The 21221-nt window shown below is 45.5% G+C and overlaps 2 protein-coding genes across 2 annotated transcripts in view; one reads left to right on the top strand and one right to left on the bottom strand.

Annotated features, from left to right (window-relative positions):
* LOC144504001 (thioredoxin domain-containing protein 6-like) overlaps positions 1–6523 on the top strand; it is a 65159-nt gene extending 58636 nt beyond the window's left edge. The window contains exons 19-20 of the mRNA XM_078229149.1: positions 1933–2034; positions 5622–6523. Of these exons, the coding sequence (XP_078085275.1) occupies positions 1933–2034; positions 5622–5755 (236 nt within the window). The 3' untranslated portion in view covers positions 5756–6523. The remainder of the gene's footprint in view (positions 1–1932; positions 2035–5621) is intronic.
* A 4729-nt stretch (positions 6524–11252) lies between these two features.
* LOC144504000 (secreted phosphoprotein 24-like) lies at positions 11253–16602 on the bottom strand. The gene is made up of 9 exons (XM_078229148.1): positions 16547–16602; positions 16292–16395; positions 15976–16104; positions 14982–15113; positions 14823–14867; positions 14664–14708; positions 13630–13674; positions 12470–12514; positions 11253–11354 (listed from the first exon to the last, which is right to left on the bottom strand). Exons 1-9 carry the CDS (start codon positions 16596–16598, stop codon positions 11253–11255), a joined length of 699 nt encoding a protein of 232 aa, XP_078085274.1. The 5' UTR covers positions 16599–16602.
* Positions 16603–21221: the final 4619 nt, after the last annotated feature.

The raw sequence follows: 21221 nt of genomic DNA, 5'->3' as shown, positions 1-21221 counted from the left end.
CCCCCTCCTCTCTCTCTCTCTCTCTTTCCCTTTCTCTCTCTCTCATAGTCTAAAACTAGAGGTCATTGGTTAAAGGTGAGAGGGGAGAGATACAAAAGTGTCCAGAGGGCAATTTTTTCACACAGAGAGTGGTGAGTGTCTGGAACAAGCTGCCAGAGGTAGTAGTAGAGGCGGGTACAATTTTATCTTTTAAAAAGCATTTAGATAGTTACATGGGTAAGATGGGTATAGAGGGATATGGGCCAAATGCGGGCAATTGGGACTAGCTTAGGGGTATAAAAGAAAGGGCGACATGACCAGGTTGGGCCAAAGGGCCTGTTTCCATGCTGTAAACCTCGATGACTGTATGGCTGTAAATGCATGCTGTTCGGTGTGTCTGATTGTCGTGTGTCGGGGTGAGATAATGCATTCACGCACTTTCCAGAGGATCATTCCCATGTTAAACTGTGTACTCATCTCAACCTGCTTTCTCACTTCCAGCTCAATAATTGTGAGGGCCTCACCAAAACCTCCAACCACAAATTCCACCCATTAAAACACCTCTATCCCTGCCTCTCCCACTTCTTCTCGCTCCTCTCTCTCTCCCCCTCTCTCTCCCTCCTCTTTTCCTTCTCTCTCTCCCCTTCTCTCTCTCTCCTCCTTCTCTCCTCCTCCTCTCTCTCCTTCTCTCTCTCTCCCCCTCTCTCTCTCTCCCCCTTCTCTCTCCCTTCTCTTTTCCTTCTCTCTCTCCCCCTTCCTCTCTCGCCCCTTCTCTCTCTCCCCCTTCTCTCTCCCTTCTCTTTCCTTCTCTCTCTCCCCTTCTCTCGCCCCTTCTCCTCTCCCCCTTCTCTCTCGCCCCTTCTCTCTCTCCCCCTTCTCCTCACCCCTTCTCTCTCACCCTTCTCTCTCTCCCCTTCTCTCTCTCCCCCTTCTCTCTCCCCTTCTCTCTCTATCCCCCTTCTCTCTGTCCCCCTCTCTCTCTCCCCCTCCTCTCTCCCTCTCTCTCTCCCTCTCTCCCCCTTTCTCCCCCTCTCTCCCCCTCTCTCCTCTCTCCTCCTCTTTCCCTCTCTCTCTCCCCTTCTTCCTCCTCTCTCCCTCTCTCTCTTCTCCTCTCTCCTTCTCTCTCTCTCTCCATCTCTCCCTCTCTCTCCCCTCTCTACTCTTCTCTCCCTCTCGCTCTCTCCTTCTCTCCTCCTCTCTCCCTCTCTCTCTCTCTCTCCCTTTCTCTCTCTCTCCTCCTCTCTCCCTCTCTCTCTCCCCTCTCTACTCTTCTCTCCCTCTCACTCGCTCCTTCTCTCCTCCTCTCTCCCTCTCTCTCTCTCTCCCTTTCTCTCTCTCTCCCCCTCTCTCCCCTCTCTCTCCCTCTCTCTCTTGCCCCTCTTTCCCTCTCTCTCTCCCCGTCTCTCTCCCTCTCCAACACCCCACCTCCTCCCCCCACACCTCCCCCCCCCACCCCCCTCTCCTGTCTCTCTCCTTCTCTTCCTCTCCTTTCGGCCAGGAATTCCAGAACTTGGGGCTTCGGCAGCTGAAATCAAGGCCTCCAATGATGGAGTGATTAAAATCTGGGATGTTCAAGAGACCAGAATTCTAGGGTTGAATTTTCAGATATCTTGGAGGCTGTGGGACTGGAGGAGGTTGCAAGTTGGGGAGAGGTGAGATGACGGAGAAATTTGAGAATAAGGGTGAGAATTTCAATATCGAGGTGCAGGTGGAATAAGTCAGCGAGGAGAGGGGCGAGGGGAGAACAAGACTCGGTGTGAGTTGGGACATGGGACAGCAGAGCTTTGGAGGGTAGGAGGTATCCAGACGTGGCTTGGAATAGTCAAGTATCAGAAGGATGGGCGAGGGGAGAGACAGGGCAGAGTCTGGCTGTGTGAGGGAGCTGGGAAGGGGTCTTAGTAACGACGGGATGATAATGCAGTTACTGTTTATACCGATGCCTCTCTCTTCCAGCTCCTGTAGACCTTCCCACTGACAGTTCCCAGAGTACACTGAATGATAGTTCACAGACGAGTGTATCACGTGAATTGGAGAAGGAGAAGGTGGACAGTGATGGTAATGTTTCCAGGAGAGACTCTCTGTAAGGTGGAAAGTGAACTCTGGCCGGGGCTGTACCCACATTGTGTAGAGGAAGCACAGCGTTCCACATCACTTCCAGATAATTAACTGTGAGGGCCTCACCAAGCCTTCTAACACAAATTCTCAACTCAGTCCTAAATCTGCTCCCCCTTATTTTGAGGCTATGCCCCCTAGTTCTAGTTTCACCCGCCAGTGGAAACAACCTTCCTGCTTCTACCTTATCTATTCCCTTCATAATCTTTTATGTTTCTATAAGATCCCCCCTCATTCTTCTGAATTCCAATGAGTATAGTCCCAGTCTACTCAGTCTCTCCTCATAAGCCAACCCCTCAACTCTGGAATTAACCTCGTGAATCTCCTCTGCACCCCCTCCAGTGCCAGTATATCCTTTCTCAAGTAAGGAGACCAAAACTGTACACAGTACTCCAGGTGTGGCCTCACCAGCTGCAACATAACCTCCCTGTTTTTAAACTCCATCCCTCTAGCAATGAAGGACAAAATTCCATTTGCCTTCTTAATTACCTGTTGCACCTGCAAACCAAATTTTTGAGATTCCTGCACAAGGACACCCAGGTCCCTCTGCACAGCAGCATGCAGCAATTTTTTACCACTTAAATAATAATCCATTTTGCTGTTATTCCTACCAAAATGGATGACCTCACATTTACCAACATTGTACTCCATCTGCCAGACCCTCGCCCACTCAGTTAGACTATCTATATCCCTTTGCAGAGGACGCTGAAAATCTGCATACTTTGCTCTGCCACTCATCTTAGTCATGTTGTGGAGATGCTGGCGTTGGACTGGGGTAAACACAGTAAGAAGTTTAACAACACCAGGTTAAAGCCCAACAGGTTTATTTGGTAGCAAATGCCACTAGCTTTCGGAGCGCTGCCCCTTCGTCAGGTGGAGCAGATCTCCACTCCACCTGATGAAGGGGCAGCGCTCCGAAAGTTAGTGGCATTTGCTACCAAATAAACCTGTTGGACTTTAACCTGGTGTTGTTAATCTTCTTACTCATCTTAGTGTCGTCTGCAAATTTTGACACACTACACTTGGTCCCCAACTCCAAATCATCTATGTAAATCGTAAACAATTGCGGTCCCAACACTGATCCCTGAGGAACACCACTCGTCACTGATCGCCAACCAGAAAAACACCCTTTACCCTCATTCTTTGCTTTCTGCTAGTTAACCAATCCTGTATCCATGCTAATATATTACACGTAACACCTTTATCTTATGCAGAAGCCTTTAGTGTGGCACCTTGTCGAATGCCTTCTGGAAATCCAGATACACCATATCCATCGGTTCCTCATTGCCCACTGCACTCATAATGTCCTCAAAGAATTCCACTAAATTCCACTTAAACATGACCTACCTTTCATGAACTCATGCTGTGTCTGGCCAATGGGACAATTTCTATCCAGATGTCTCGCTATTTCTTCCTTGATGATAGATTCAAGCATTTTCCCTACTACAGAAGTTAAGCTAATCGGCCTATAGTTACCCGCCTTTTGTCTACCTCCTTTTTTAAACAGTGGCTTCTCATTTGCTGTTTTCCAATCTGCAGAAACCACCCCAGAGTCCAGTGAATTTTGGTAAATTACCACTAGTGCATTTGCTATTTCCCCCGCCATCTCTTTCAGTACCCTGGGGTGCATTCCATCAGGACCAGGAGACTTGTTTTGTGTAGTCAATGCTAAATTTAATGGGCTACCTGTGCAATGTGAAATCAAACTGTGGAATAGTCTGTTATTTATATATATCTCCTGATATATGAATGATGGCATGCTATCTGAGAAATCATCTCGTTTTGAGTTAGAGGTTATTGCAATGTGAGTGCTGTATCTGTCTGAAACTTGGCTAGTGCATTATTGGATCTCTCTTCCACATTCTCAGTGGTAACTCTGCAACCAGACAGCTTGTCACCATTAAAGGGGGGATGGTGGTGTAGTGATCATGTGACTATGGCCAGACTAACGTTCTGGGGACGTGGATTCAAATTTAATCTCAACTAATTAATGAAAATCTGGAATTGAAAGCTAGCCTCAATAACTGTTACCGTGAAACCATTGTTGATTGTCAGAAAAACCCATCTGGGTCACTAATGTCCTTTAGGAAAGGAAATCTGCCATCCTTACCCGGCCTGGTCTACATGTAACTCCAGAGCCACAGCCACAATTACCCTCTGCAATGGCCAGGCGAGACACACTGTTGTACCAGACCATTCCAGCAAAATGGAAGTTGAGACAGATGGGCTCTGCGTCCAAAGAGATTCACCAATACCTTCTCAAGGGCATTAGAAATGGGTAACAAATGCTGACCATATCCCATTATAAAAATAAAAATAACGACTGTACCAGTGGCACCTGGGCAGTCGTGTAGGAGAGTCCTGTTAGCGCAGTAGATAGCGCGTCAATCTCATAATCTGAAGGTCGTGAGTTCGATCCTCACACGGAGCACAGACTTTTATGGGTGGCACGGTGGCACAGTGGTTAGCACTGCTGTCTCACAGCGTGATAGATCCGGGTTCGATTCCCAGCTTGGGTCAAAGAACAAAGAACAGTACAGCACAGGAAACAGGCCCTTCGGCCCTCCAAGCCTGTGCCGCTCCTTGGTCCAACTAGACCAATCGTTTGTTTCCCTCCATTCCCAGGCTGCTCATGTGACTATCCAGGTAAGTCTTAAACGATGTCAGCGTGCCTGCCTCCACCACCCTACTTGGCAGCGCATTCCAGGCCCCCACCACCCTCTGTGTAAAAAACGTCCCTCTGATGTCTGAGTTATACTTCGCCCCTCTCAGCTTGAGCCCGTGACCCCTCGTGATCGTCACCTCCGACCTGGGAAAAAGCTTCCCACTGTTCACCCTATCTATACCATTCACTGTCTATGTGGAGTTTGCACGTTCTCCCCGTGTCTGCGTGGGTTTCCTCCGGGTGCTCCGGTTTCCTCCCACTCTCCAAAGATGTGTGGGTTAGGTTGATTGGCCATGCTAAATTGTGCCTTAGTGTCAGGAGCATTAGCAGAGTAAATGCATGGAGTTATGCAGATGGGGCGTGGGTGGGACTGTGGTCGATGGGCTGAATGGCCTCCTTCTGCACTTTAGGGATTCGATGACTCTGTGACTTTGAATAATTCAGTCTCATCAAAGTCTCGTCATGGGCTCAAACTAAACTTAGATTGAATTGTAAAATACAGGGATTATCATATATTAAAGATTCCTCTCTTTCGCTCACACACACACACTCACACTCACACGCACACGTGCACACACACACACACACACACGCACGCACGCACACGTGCACACACACACACACACACACACATGTACATACATATAGAAAAATACTTACAAGCATACTCACATACACAAGTATTCACACACAGGTACACATACATATGCTCACACAGAAACACATAGACGTAGGTGCACACACACATGTACTTACACATATACAGTTACACACACACACATGTACTCCTACACAGACACGCACTCAGATGTTTCCATGGAATTAAAATGCAAACACAGTTGTTACCGATGTCTCTCTCTTTCAGCTCCTGTAAACCCTTCCACTGACAGCTCACAGAGTACGATGAATGATAGTTCACAGAAGAGTCTGTCGCAGGAATCGGCCGGGAAGGAGACGGTGGACAGTGACAGGAATGGTTCTAGGAGAGAGTCTCAGTAATGTCGAAAGTGAACTATAGTTGGGGCTGTATCCACAGAACCTATTACCCACAGATTATACCGAGCACTCCAGCTAAAGCTGCTCCTTCCAACTCAGCGCAATGAGACAGGAATGGTGACAGGCTCTGGAAAATAACAGGAGTGTGCTCAATCTGTGTGTTCCCATCATCTCTAATCCTTTAATACACCTTCTTGCTTCTTTCCACTGAATCCCAATCTCAAGGAATGAGGCTGTTCGAGAGGGCGAGCAAACATTGATGATCCTTCTTCCCAGTCACCATTCACTGTGAGTGTGAGGCAAAACAAAGAGAAAAGTTAGACCTGGAAAAAGCGTGACATTTCCAACTGTATCTGAAAGATTGACAAAGTTATTTTGGTGAAAACTCAGTAAAACATATCTGTTTAAAAGTCTAATTTTAATCCTAATCACCAATGTCCTGGGTTTAAATTTGCCTGAAGGTGCGAAACTGCAGGTTTAACACTGGAGTGCTGGTTAGGTGGAATTTTTGTCAAGTATTATGTCCTGTACCCAGAGCTGCTGTTACCCTGCCTGGCTTCATTCCTCCTCCCATTCCTCCTGTACACCGATTGACCCTTTCTCCTGGCCAGTCCTGTGAGGTTTTTTTATTCATGAGGGTGCAGGTGTCACTGGCTGGGCCAGCATTTGTTGCCCATTCCTCGTTGCCCTTGAACTGAGTGTCTCACTCAGCCATTTCAATGGGGCATTTGAGAGTCAACCACATTGCTGTGGCCCTGGAGTCACATGTAGTCCAGACCGGGTAAGGACGGCAGATTTCCTTCCCGAAAGGACATTAGTAAACCAGATGGATTTTTCTGACAATCGACAGTGGTTTCATGGTCATCAGTAGGGTGGCACAGTGGCACAGTGGTTAGCACTGCTGCCTCCCAGCACCAGAGACCTAGGTTCGATTCCCGGCTTGGGTCATTGTCTGTGTTCTCCCCGTGTCTGTGTGGGTTTCCTCCGGGTGCTCCGGTTTCCTCCCACATTCTAAAAATGTGCGGGGTGGGTGGATTGGCCATGCTAAATTGCCCCTTAGTATCAGGGGGACTAGCTGAGGTAAATGCATGGGATTATGGGGACAGGGCCTGGGTGGGATTGTGGTTGGTGCAGACTCGATGGGTCGAATGGCCTCCTTCTGCACTGTAGTAAACTTCTGATCCCAGATTTTTTTATTGAATCCAAATTTCGCCATCTGCTGTGGTGGGATTTGAACCCGGGTCCCCAGAGCATTATTAGTCCAGTGATAATACTATTACACCATTGGCTTCCCTATTTGATGTGACCTCCCGTTCCCCCTGCCCCCCTCCTCTCCCCTCCGCCCCCCTGGCGCAAAGTTAGCTGCATAGATATTTTACTCCATCATTTAAAACAAGCTCTTTGCTACCTTAGTAAATGATTGGTGTAGAAATCACTGTGCTACAGTGTTAACCTCCCCTCCCCCCCACCCCACTGCCAGCAAATTGATCCCATTCCATGATATATTTCCAACGGAGAAGCTGTGAACTTCCTTCGAGCTGCTGGAGAGTGGCAGGAAGAGTGCTTATCCGTGTGCACAGCCATTCCTCTGGAATCTAGTTCAGGTTATGGCGACACTGCACAAACATGCAGGCAAGCAGCGAGGGAAGGAGTATTGCTTACTGGGAAGGCAGTAGCCTAGTGGTTTTATCACTCGACTATTAATTCAGAAACCCAGCTAATGTTCTGGGGACCCGGGTTCGAATCCCGCCATGGCAGGAATTTGAATTCAATAAAAAAATATCTGGAATTAAGAATCTACTGATGACCATGAAACCATTGTCGAAAAAACCCATCTGGGTCACTAATGTCCTTTAGGGAAGGAAATCTGCCGTCCTTACCTGGTCTGGCCTACATGTGACTCCAGAGCCACAGCAATGTGGTTGAATCTCAAATGCCCTCCGAGGGCAACTAGGGATGGGCAATAAATACTGGCCCAGCCAGCGACGCCCATGTCCCATAAGTGAATTTTAAAAAATACTCAAATTATCCCTCACTTTGGATTAATTTTCCGTCTATTCTTTGTTTCTCTTGTTCTTTTCCCCTCAACTCCTCAGCAGGTGGAGCAGGTAATCAGTGAGAATAAGATTTGGTTTGAGGTTAGTATCGTGAGACGGAAAAGGGAAGAAGATGCTGTAGCGGCAGAGGCAGAAGTGCGCTCTCCGAGTTTAATAGTGAATGATTGGCCTGGAACATTCCAGAATCTAATTTCTTCCATTCCGAGGTATCTCAATGTTCCAAGAAAAAAAAAGCCTACCACGCACAGTACGATCCCAAGAAATCGTACGACTGAATCTGACTCAGAGTTTGGAACAATAATCCAGCAAAGATTTTGATTTGATTTATTATTGTCACATGTATTAGTATACAATGAAAAGTATTGTTTCTCGCGCTATACAGACAAAGCATACCATTCATAGAGAAGGAAAGGAGAGAGTGCAGAATGTAGTGTTACAGTCATAGCTAGGGTGTAGAGAAAGATCAACTTAATGCCAGGTAAATCCATTCAGAAGTCTGACAGCAGCAGGGAAGAAGTGTTTTTGAGTCGGTCGGTACGTGACCTCAGACTTTTGCATCTTATTCCCGATAGAAGAAGGTGGAAGAGAGAATGTCCGGGGTGTGTGGGGTCCTTAATTATGCTGGCTGCTTTGCCAAGGCAGCGGGAAGCGTAGACAGAGTCAATGGATGGGAGGCTGGTTTGCGTGATGGATTGGGCTACTTTCACGACCTTTTGTAGTTCCTTGCGGTCTTGGGCAGAGCAGGAACCCAGACCAAGCTGTGATACAACCAGAAAGGATGTTTTCTATGATGCATCTGTAAAAGTTGGTGAGAGTTGGTGAAAGCAGCGAGGGTGGCAGGCAGGAAACTGGCAAAATCTGAAACAAATGCTTCCACCGTTCTGGTTGCAGCAAGATTTGCACCATAAACTCCGTCTGAAGGTTGAAACAAAAATATTTCTATGAATTAAAAATCATGTCATGTTTTTGCTGTTTTCTGAAGTTCTATCTGAGACAGAAAAAGACTGGTTCCAATAAACTACCATTTGGAGCATTTCTTAATCGATCATTCTTTCTGTAATTGAAAACAAATAGTTTTTCTCAAATAGTCTACTGTGGGCTTGACAATCCCAAAGAAAATGGTAAGAAAATTCCTTTACTCTGCTTGCAATCCATGTTGTGGAGATGTCGGTGTTGGACTGGGATAAGCACAGTAAGAAGTCTCTAACCTTCTTACTGTACAATCCATTGTGCCAGATTCATAGCACCACATCAGGGGCGGAGGAATCAGAACCAAAGTGACTTGTTTAATTCAAGTTCCAAATGTGAACTGTCCCCCACTAACCCCCCTTAGGTACAGCAGGTAATCAGGAAGGCTAATGGAATGTTGGCCCTTATTTTAAGGGGGTTGGAGGATAAGAGTGGGGAAGTCTTGCTGCAGCTGTGCAGGGTGCTGGTGAGACCACATCTGGAACACTGAGAGCAGTTCCTGTCGACTAATTTAAGGAAAGATGTTATTTTATTGGAGGCAGTTCAGAGAAGGTTCACTAAGATGATCCCGGGATTGTCTTATGAGGAAAGGTTAAACAGGTTGAGACTCTACTCATTGGAGTTTAGAAGAATGAGAGGTGATCTCATTGAAACATATCGGATCCTTAAGGGGTTTGACAGGGTAAATGCTGAGAGGATGTTTCCCCTCATGGGAGAGTCTAGGACCAGAGAGCAGAGCCTCAGAATAAAGGGCACCAATTTGAGATGAGGAGAATCTTCTCCCGAGTCTTTGGAACTCTTTGCCACAGAGAGCTGAGGGGGCAGAGTCCTCGTGTATTTTTAAAGCCGAGATAGATAGATTTTTGATCAGTAAGGGAATCAAGGGGAAAGGGCAGGAAAGTGGATGTGAGAGATGTCGGATCAGCCATGATCCTGTGGAATGGTGGAGCAAGCTTGAGGGGCTGAATGGCCTCCTCCTGTTCCGATGTCTTATGTTTATTATGAACCTCCTCAAGGAGCTAACGGTTGTGAGACCATTTTCTTCAGGAGTAGCAGCATCATCACAATATTGAGTTTAAATTTAAAGTTTATTTATTAGTGTCACAAGTAAGACTTACATTAACACTGCAAGGAAATTACTGTGAAAATCCCCTAGTCACCACACTCCGGCGCCTGTCCGGGTACACTGGGGGAGAATTTAGCACGGCCAATGCACCGAACCAGCACGTCTTTCAGACAGTGGGAGGGAACCGGAGCACCCGGAGGAAACCCACGCAGACACGGGGAGAACGTGCAGACTCCGCACAGCCAGTGACCCAAACCGGGAATTGAACCTGGATCCCTGCCGCTGTGAGGCAGCAGTGCCACCTTGATCTGTAATCTCATCAATATCCACAGTTAATTCACTATCTCCTAAAGGGCCATTCATAATTTTTCCCAATTTAATTCTAAAAAAACCTCATTGCAGCAAAGAATTAGAACGGAGGGTAGTGATCACTGAGTGAAACACAAAGTGCGTTTTCCACACGCAAACTCATTCATTCATCTATTTTAAAGATATCAAACTGAGGCCATGTCTGTTGCAATGATGCTGTTAAAATATATTTTCATCTCAAATCAACAATGTGATTAACCTGATTATACAACAAAGTCACTGACAAAGACAATGTGACCGACAATCATTGGCTGAGCAGCAGTGAAGTGTCTGTGCTTCTTGACAGAGAATGTGAGTCCAGAAATCTGAACACACGGCGGAATGAACATCAGTTATCAAAGACATCAGGAAATATTCTCTTCACACTTTTATTATGATCCACAGAATACAACAACAACACACACTAAAGGACAGAACATTTACAAATGATAGAATCTCCCAGTTACAGTGAAATGTACAGTCAGGAACCCCAGGCCCCTCCACCCCCACCTGCCCCCCCACACTACCCCTGCCCCCCCACCCCACCCTCCCCTGCCCTGCTACCCTTGTACATGAAGGAGTAAAGGACAATTGAGAACATCTTCTTCAATGGGAATGAGGTCTTCTTGTGTTGACACCAAGCTGGCTCTTTCAGATGTTTCATTCAGGGTCAGTGTGGGACTCTTGAATCATCACTGTGTTCCTGCAATCAACACAATCAGCAGAATGGTCATTTTCAGATGGGCTGACTTCAATCTGAACTCAATGTTTTATTATTGCTGATCCAGAGACAATTCTCCCACACAAATCCTCGTTTCTACTCACCTTTACAGACACATCGAGCCATCTTTCTGCTGACTTGCTTTGCACCTGTGTGAAAAGATTCACATTGATCTGTTTAGAACCAATATTGAGCATTAGAATGATCTTTAACTCAAAGATTTCACCGCTTATTAAACACCATCAATGAGGGAATTTGAACTATTTTCATTTCTAGGCTTCAGACATCCATCGAATTGAATCAAAACTCAATCCGACTCAATGAAGCTGGAGAGAAATTTCAACAGATTCTTGTCGTTTGATAATCATCCGACACAAAATCCCAGATTATACTCACACTGGGAGAGTCCTCCAGCGATGATTCTGCTGATTGGCTTCTTACCTGTAATAAAATATTCACATTTATAGGAATAGAAATGGGAATTAATGAGGCATCTTGTAAAAAATATGGAAAAAACTACTTCCAAATCAAAGATTTAAACGTTAAATAAGGAATTATTAACTTGTGAGATTTTGGAGTTGGGATGGAGTGAGTGAGTGTTGGAGTGGAGAATCCCTCAGCAAACACCTCCTGTTCCCCACCATGGACCTGCCTTGCATTAAGTTGATCTTTCTCTACACTCGAGCTATGACTGTAACACTACATTCTGCACTCTCTCCTTTCTTTCTCTATGAACGGTATGCTTTGTCTGTATAGCGCGCAAGAAACAATACTTTTCACTGTATACTGATACAAGTGACAATAATAAATCAAATCAGTTATGGGCAAAACGGTTTTTGTTGATAATATATTTGTTAACAATTCTGATAAACAGAAAATTATTCTGATAGATTTTCTCCATTATACTCACACTGGGAGAGTCCTCCAGTGACCGTTCTGCTGATTGGCTTCTTACCTGGAATAAAATATTCACATTTCAATGTTTCGCATTTTGTAAATAATTTTGATTTTTGGAATCATTTCCAGACAAACGTTTTAAATGAGGAAGTGGGAACACTTTCAGTTTTGGAGTTGGGATGGAGTGAGTGAGTGATGGAGTGGAGAATCCCTCAGCAAACACCTCCTGTTCCCCACCACAGCTATAATCATTCCAGCTCTGGGACAGTGGGGTTGTGGCTCGATGGATAAACTAACAGAGACCGAGATTCTCCCTCGATTGGGATTTATTGAGCTGAATCTGCAGTTCCCCTCCAGGAGGGAGCAGGCATTACTGTCTCTAATTGGTGAGAGTGTCAGAGACATTGCTCTCTCAATGCTACTGTTTGTACCTGTCCATTCCTCGGAATAATCAGCTGCCTTTATAGTCAGGAAGGACAGCTTCATTCTCTGGATTTGTGTCCGAGTCTCAGACTCCCCTCCCCCAGGATCTCAGATTAAATTAAATGATTATCTCACACTCCATTCCCACACCCTTACATCCCAGATTTCAAATGCTTCTGTTGATAATTCTGATTCACAGGAAAATACTCGGATACAAAATCCCAGATTATACTCACACTGGGAGAGTCCTCCAGCGATGATTCTGCTGATTGGCTTCTTACCTGTAATAAAATATTCACATTTATAGGAATAGAAATGGGAATTAATGAGGCATCTTGTAAAAAATATGGAAAAAACTACTTCCAAATCAAAGATTTAAACGTTAAATAAGGAATTATTAACTTGTGAGATTTTGGAGTTGGGATGGAGTGAGTGAGTGTTGGAGTGGAGAATCCCTCAGCAAACACCTCCTGTTCCCCACCATGGACCTGCCTTGCATTAAGTTGATCTTTCTCTACACTCGAGCTATGACTGTAACACTACATTCTGCACTCTCTCCTTTCTTTCTCTATGAACGGTATGCTTTGTCTGTATAGCGCGCAAGAAACAATACTTTTCACTGTATACTGATACAAGTGACAATAATAAATCAAATCAGTTATGGGCAAAACGGTTTTTGTTGATAATATATTTGTTAACAATTCTGATAAACAGAAAATTATTCTGATAGATTTTCTCCATTATACTCACACTGGGAGAGTCCTCCAGTGACCGTTCTGCTGATTGGCTTCTTACCTGGAATAAAATATTCACATTTCAATGTTTCGCATTTTGTAAATAATTTTGATTTTTGGAATCATTTCCAGACAAACGTTTTAAATGAGGAAGTGGGAACACTTTCAGTTTTGGAGTTGGGATGGAGTGAGTGAGTGATGGAGTGGAGAATCCCTCAGCAAACACCTCCTGTTCCCCACCACAGCTATAATCATTCCAGCTCTGGGACAGTGGGGTTGTGGCTCGATGGATAAACTAACAGAGACCGAGATTCTCCCTCGATTGGGATTTATTGAGCTGAATCTGCAGTTCCCCTCCAGGAGGGAGCAGGCATTACTGTCTCTAATTGGTGAGAGTGTCAGAGACATTGCTCTCTCAATGCTACTGTTTGTACCTGTCCATTCCTCGGAATAATCAGCTGCCTTTATAGTCAGGAAGGACAGCTTCATTCTCTGGATTTGTGTCCGAGTCTCAGACTCCCCTCCCCCAGGATCTCAGATTAAATTAAATGATTATCTCACACTCCATTCCCACACCCTTACATCCCAGATTTCAAATGCTTCTGTTGATAATTCTGATTCACAGGAAAATACTCGGATACAAAATCCCAGATTATACTCACACTGGGAGAGTCCTCCAGCGATGATTCTGCTGATTGGCTTCTTACCTGTAATAAAATATTCACATTTATAGGAACAGAAATGGGAATTAATGAGGCATCTTGTAAATAATATGGAAAAAACGACTTCCAAATCAAAGATTTAAACGTTCAATAAGGAATTATTAACTTGTGAGATTTTGGAGTTGGGATGGAGTGAGTGAGTGATGGAGTGGAGAATCCCTCAGCAAACACCTCCTGTTCCCCACCACAGCTATAATCATTCCAGCTCTGGGACAGTTGGGGCTGTGGCTCGATGGATAAACTAACAGAGACCGAGATTCTCCCTCGATTGGGATTTATTGAGTTAACTTTGTGACAGAAACCAGCAATAAGAATCATAGAATCATAGAATCCTTACAGTGCAGAAGGAGGCCATTCTGCCCATCGAGTCTGCACTGACAACAATCCCACCCAGGCCCTATCCCCGTAACCCCACGTATATAACCTATTGATCCAGTGACACTAAGGGGCAATATGGCATGGCCAATCAACCTAACCAAATTATTATCCATTCACTGAGGGGAATGTGAAAGATGCTGCCTCAGGATGTCCACAGTTATATCTCCCCTGTTATCATGCTTGTTGTGGAGATGCCAGCGTTGGACTGGGGTGAACACAGTAAGAGTTTTAACAATACCAGGTTAAAGTCCTGGTGTTAAAATGGTGTTTGCTACCAAATAAACCTGTTGGACTTTAACCTGGTGTTGTTAAAACTCTTATCATGCTTGTTGTCAGGGGAGAGCGTTCTCTCTGATTCTAGTATATTCTCAAATTCAGGAAACAAGAGCCATCCACATGACCTCAATCCAACAATCCGCTAACTATACTTGAAGATTCCAGCAGCAATTGAGAACCAGAATCTCCACTCCCAATGTCTCTGGGTGGACATTTAATTCAATAAATTCCTGACTCGAGTCAGAGGAAGTTGGATCAAAGTTTCAACAGATTTTTGTTGTTTGATAATCATCTGACACAAAATGCCAGATTATACTCACACTGGGAGAGTCCTCCAGCGATGATTCTGCTGATTGGCTTCTTACCTGGAATAAAATATTCACATTTCAATGGTCAGAATGGTTTTTGTTGATAATGTGTCTGTTAACAATTCTGATCAACAGGAAAATACTCGGACAGATTTCCCAACTTATACTCACATTGGGAGATTCCTCGATCGATGTCTCCTTTGATTTGGTTTCAACCTGTATTAAAATATTAATAATTCAATATTTAGCACAGTGGCCCAATGAGAAATCTTCTCAATAATCGCAATGTTGGAAATGCCATTGTCCTGATGTGTAGAACGGTGACATTACCTCAACAGTGTCTTCACTCGACTCGAATGAATCACTGTGGCTGTCGACTGTCTCCAAACCTCGGCACTCCACATCAACATCCAGCACCTCATCAGCAAAATATTTCACGCGGCTTGTACACCAACCTTTCTCCTGTGAAAATAAAGCACAATTCTGTTACATTATTGAATGATTCCAGAGGAAGATGCGAAACAGGATCCTGCATGGGTCACTCATTCGCTCGTTCCTGCTCCACCATTCAGTCCAATCAGTAGTGATCTTCAACCTCAACTCACCTTCTCACCCCATCCCATATCCCAAACCTCCCTTAGTGTCCAAAAATCTATCTGCGTCTTGGAGATACTCAATGATTAATCATCCACTGCTCTCTGAGGGAAAGAATTCCAAACATTCACAAGACTTTGAATGAAGAAGTTTCCTTTCAAATCTGTCCAACAGCAAACTCTTTATTCTGTGGGTGGAATTTTCCTGTCTCCCCCAGTCCGGGAATCGGAGCGGGCGGGGGCAGACCATGCAAATGTACATTGACCTCGGGTGGGAATTTCCGACCTTGGGGTGAGTGTAGCTGGAAAATCCCACCCTGTGACCTTGTGTTCCAGATACTATCAGTGGGGAAAGATTTTTCAGCATTTCCCTGTCAAGCCCCTTTAAGAATTCTATCTGTGTGAATTCAATCAGCTCTCATTCTCCTGGGAATATCGGCCGAATCCACTCAGTCTCTCCCCACAGGACAACCTGCACATTCCAGTCTTGTGATCCTACATTCCACATCCTGTCGGGAAAGTCCATCCTTCCTTAGGGAAGGTGAGTAAAACTGCACGCAGTATTCCAGGTGTGAATTCACCAATACTCTGTATCATTGTATTAAGCTTCTGCACCCCTACACTATAATCCCTTTCTAATAACTTTATAACTACAAGCTCAGCACTGAGTTTCTCTGCTATAACTCCGTACACACGAGGTAATCGATGTGACAATCTAACTCTGGACTTACTGCGGACTTCTTGGAACGGAATCGACAGCTGGGATCATCAAATTCCAGTCCGGAATTCTTGGAGCAGACGGTTTCTTTCACAGAGAATGTTAAATCCACGTTGTACGACAATTTTCCTGTGCGATAAACCTAATGAGTGGAAAACAGGTCATTAGTGTCTGAGTGTATCTCGTGTTCCTACCCTGGGCTGGTTCACCCATCAGTGTGAGAGCAATAGAATATTCTGGTCCTGTTTAATAATCAGTGTCTAACTGCACTCTGCAATATTCTTGTCGACTTTAGACAGTGAAACGCACTGAGAGCTGGACACACTTACATCCTTCACTCTTCTCCGGGTTATCCCACACAGATTGGTGATGGCGGTGATTTCATTCAGCTTTCCAACTGACACTCTCAGAGCATCCTTAGGGCTGGGGATTCCTGTAGAGAGAGAAAAGGAAAGTTGTACCAAACACTCCAGCATTCTCCAGTCAATTCTTTCTAACACATTGGTGACATCTCAGTCAGTGAGTCTCACTGGGAAGAAGGTGTTGCTTTATGAGGTGTCTCTCTCTCTCTCTCCAGTACCTACCTGAGCACTGGAGGATCTGCACTGCGGCAATGGTGAGGAGTAAGGATTTCATTCTGTGTCTTGTCTGATCAGCTGGCTGCTTGCGAAGAGTAAAGGAGCTGCTTCTCTCTCTCGCTCTGCCTTTTCCTTACAGCGTTCAGTCTTTATATCCTCACCTCCACCACATTCAAACACTGACTCGTATTGACTCAGTGCGCTGATCCTGGACAGGGGCAGCTGCTGCCAAGTGGCTGCAAAATGGGCACAACTTCCTCCCAATATCATCACCCTGTTTAGATTTGGTGAGATCAGAGATTCTTCCTCAGAATATGAAATAATGAACTGAGAGAGGAGAGGAAATGACCATCTGTGGTTTGAACAAAGCCTCTCTCAGTCCATTGGTGTTTGCAGAGCTGGATATTCTGAGGAAATGTTGCTTCGTACATTCTTGCTTTGAACTTTCCTGCACAAATAATCTATAGCTGACGATGTGCAGTGTTAGCAATGCATAAAGTGCCTGTAAGTTCAGGGGCTGCGTTAATATACTGTGCCTTACCAATCTCTAGAACTTGCTGGTCACTTTGTTTTTGATTCATTCATGGGACATGGGCATCGCTGGCTGGGCCAGCATTTATTGCCCATCCTTAGTTGCCCTTGAGAAGGTGGTGGTGAGCTGCCTTCTTGAAATGCTGATACAGCTGACTTTCTCACTCGGCCATTTCAGAGGGCAGTTGAGAGTCAACCACATTGCTGTGGCTCTGGAGTCACATGTAGGCCTGACTGGGTAAGGACGGCAGATTTCCTTCCCTAAAGGACATTAGTGAATCAGATGGGTTTTTCCGACAATCGACAATGTTTTCATGGTCATCAGTAGATTCTTAATTCCAGATATTTTTTGCTGATATCAAACTGCACCATCTGCCGTGGCGGGATTCGAACCCGGGTCCCCAGAACATTAGCTGAGTTTCTGGATTGATAATAGTTTAGTGATAATACCACTAGGCCATCGCCTTCCCTGACTCCACGCTCTCAGCATCAGTCACCCCTTACTTTTTATAACTTGGTCTTTTGTTTATTCTCTCCTGAGTCATCGGTGTCGCTAGACCAGCATTCATTGCCCATCCTTAATTGCCCTTGAGAAGGTGGTGGTGATCTGCCCCCTTGAACCGCTGCAGTCCATGAGGTGTAGGTACACCCTCAGTTAGGGAGGGGGTTCCAGGATTTTGACCCAGCGACACTGAAGGAACAGTGATATATTTTGAAGTCAGGATGATGAGTGACTTGGAGGGGAACTTCCAGGTGGTGGTGTTCTCATGTGTCTGCTGCCCTTGTTCTTCTAGATGCTGGAGGTTGTGGGTTTGGAAGATGCTGTCGAAGGAATGTTCATTAGTTCTTGCCGTTCATCTTGTAGATGGTACGTACTTCTGATACTGTGCATTGGGGTGGAGGGAGTGAGTGTTTAACATGGTACCCAGAGCGATAATTCAGTGGGATTTCTGAATTGTTCTGTGTGGTGTTGATCTTCTTGAGTGTTGTTGGAGCGACACTCATCCAGGCTAGTGGAAAGTATTCTATCATATTAATATAAGAACTAGCAGCAGGAGTAGGCCATTCAGCCCCTCGAGCCTGCTCTGCCATTTAATACGATCATGGCTGATCTCATCCTAATCTCAATTCCACTTTCCTTCCCGTTCTCCATAACCCTTCAGCCCATTACTCGTTAAAAATCTGTCTATCCCCTCCTTAAATTTACTCAATGTCCCAGCATCCACTGCACTGTGGGGTTGTGAATTCTACAGATTCACAACTCTTTGAGTAAATTAATTTCTCCTCATCTCTCTGTTAAATCTGCTACCCCTTCCCCTAAAACTATGAAAAGTATTGTTTCTTGCACACTATACAGACAAAGCATACCATTCATAGGGAAGGAAAGGAGAGGGTGCAGAATGTAGTGTTACAGTCATAGCTATGGTGCAGAGAAAGATCAACTTAATGCAAGGTAGGTCCATTCAAAAGTCTGATGGCAGCAGAGAAGAAGCTGTTCTTGAGTCGGTCGGTACGTGGCCTCAGACGTTTGTATCTTTTTCCCAATGGTAGAAGGTGGAAGAGAGAATGTCCGGGGTGCGTGGGGTCCTTAATTATGCTGGCTGCTTTACTGAGGCAGGACGAAGTGTAGACGGAGTCAATGGATGGGAGGCTGGTTTGCGTGATGGATTGGGCTACATTCACGACCTTTTGTAGCTTCTTGCGGTCTTGGTCAGAGCAGGAGCCAGACCAAGCTTGGAACTTGAATCTTTCAACTATTTCCACTTTATCCCCATTGATGTAGACTGGGGCATGTTCTCCACTAGGCTTCCTGATGTTGATGACAATCTCCTTCATTTTACTGACATTGAGGGAGAGATTATTGTTGTCACACCAGTTCACCAGATTCTCTATCTGCTTCTCATTGGTTCAGGAGATAGACATTTGGTGCCATTGTTTGTCCTGTCCCCTGATAGCCTATTCCTGTCAGAGTACATTTATCCGCCCGCACCCTCAGTAACTAACACAGGAAATTAGACTGGAGCTGATGGGGCACGACAAATTCTAACTGTATTAACATCATTCCCGATCCTAATCACTTCATGTCAACACAATCAGGGGAGGCAGTGGGGTAGTGATATTGTCACTGGACTAATAATGCACAGACACAGGGCCCTATTTTACCATTTTGATTCCAAGTGTTGGGGGACTTAGACCTGGGAATGTTTCAGATCTGACTTTTAGACCCGTTCTCAGGTTCCCCCGTACACACTCTGCCTGAAAAAATATCAGCAATTCCGAATCACACTGTGGAAGCCTGTGGGTGGGGCTTAACGCGCCCAAAATCCTGCAGCTCCGACCGGCGCCCCCAACTGCGCATGCGCAGAAAAACAAGATAGCAAAATGCTTCCCTGTCACTTCACTCCCGGGCTGGATAATGCCTCCCCCCGGCCCCCGCAGACATTGCCCCACCCCCACAACATTAGTGACACCCTTATCCCCCCCCCCCCTCGCCCCCGCCACCCAAACCGATTGCAGGCTCCCTCCCCCCTTTCCCCCCCACCGATCGCACGCAGAGAGCCGCTTGACGCTCGGAACCTACCTCCTCACTGGACCATGTCGATTCCGAGTCGAATCTGGACGGGTGAATGCGGTGGTAAAGGGGGAAGTGCCGGTAAGTTTGGGTGTGCAGCCCATTAAGTCAATTTAAATGCATCCAAATACATTTAAATTGATGTTGTGCCCATTTCGGGCGCAGTCCCGATTGCGGCCATTTTTGACCCTTAGTAAAAGGGGAACTGACGCGGAGGCGGACACGGATTGCGATACTCGCTGACCACACAACTTTATCAAGTTTTCGTGCCCAAAAACGTGCGCAACTTGATGGTAAAATTGGAGTAATGCTCTGGGGATCCAGGTTCGAATCCCACCATGGCAGATGGTGAAACTTAAATTCAATAAAAAGTCCACAATTAAGTGTCTAATGATGACTCAGGATTGGTGCGACTTTAAGAGTGGTTATTTTTGATGCAGACTCAAAGGACTGAAGGGCCTTTTCTGCACTGTGTGTCTATGACAATGATTCGCTGACCATCAAACCATTGTCGATTGTTATAAACCCATCTGGTTCAGGAATGTCCTTTAGGGAAGGAAATCTGCTGTCCTTACCCAGTCCGGCCTATGTGCCCTCAGGGATGGGTAATAATTGCTGGCCCAGCCAGTGATATCCACATCCCATGAATGAATATTAAAATCCCCATTATACATGGATTAATGATGAATAATATCCCAGTGTCAATGATTGCTAAATCCCAGCTGCTTTGGGTATTTGAGCGTCACGATTCCAGTGATGTTTGTCCATTAGTTTGTGTTGTTGTTACATCGCGAGCTGCCCTCTGGCTCAGATTAAACACTTCCTGACCCTGAGGCAGTTTCTGAATGGAATCCATTGAGAGAAATCACAGCAACTCACTGAGATTCTCTGTAGCTGCAACGTCATCCTGGCAACAGAGGCCATTTAACCTCATGTGTGTAGGCGCTCCATCCCAGGGTTTATTTTGGAATGGGGGATTATTGACAGTTGCGATTGAGTCAATGGTTGGAGTTTCCTGCCTTCCCAGCTCACTCGGCCATGAGGAGGCCTGAGGATTGGTGTGGGAGGGGAAGAGGGGGCGGTGCAAAACCGGGAGAAGCTCAGTATTCAACAGATAAACAAGAGGCGGGAGTTCCGAAGGTCCAGTTTCCCAATTCAGCTAAAAACAGGAACTATATTTCAGCTTACAGCTTGCAATGCCCAAAGCAGAATGTCATGTGAGTGTCACCAGCCAGTGAAATGAATCATGTTGCAGCAATTCTGAGATTGAACCTCTCTCCCTTAGGATATTGAAACCATTTTCACCCGTGGAGGCAGCTGGTCTGCAAATTGCTGCTGTTTATTTAACTTATTATCAAGGCCGGTGAGCTTGACATCCGTGGTAGGGAAGTTGTTGGAGAGGATTCTTAGAGACAGGATGTATGTGCATTTAGAACGGAACAATCTCATTAGTGACAGACAGCATGGTTTTGTAAGAGGGAGGTCGTGCCTTACAAATTTGGTGGAGTTTTTTGAGGAAGTGACAAAAACGGTTGATGAAGGAAGGACCGTGGATGTCGTCTATATGGATTTCAGTAA

This window comes from Mustelus asterias, chromosome 14 (genome assembly GCF_964213995.1).
Source record: "Mustelus asterias chromosome 14, sMusAst1.hap1.1, whole genome shotgun sequence".
NCBI classification, from domain to species: Eukaryota; Metazoa; Chordata; class Chondrichthyes; order Carcharhiniformes; family Triakidae; genus Mustelus; species Mustelus asterias.
This window is presented reverse-complemented; position numbering and strand designations above follow the sequence as displayed.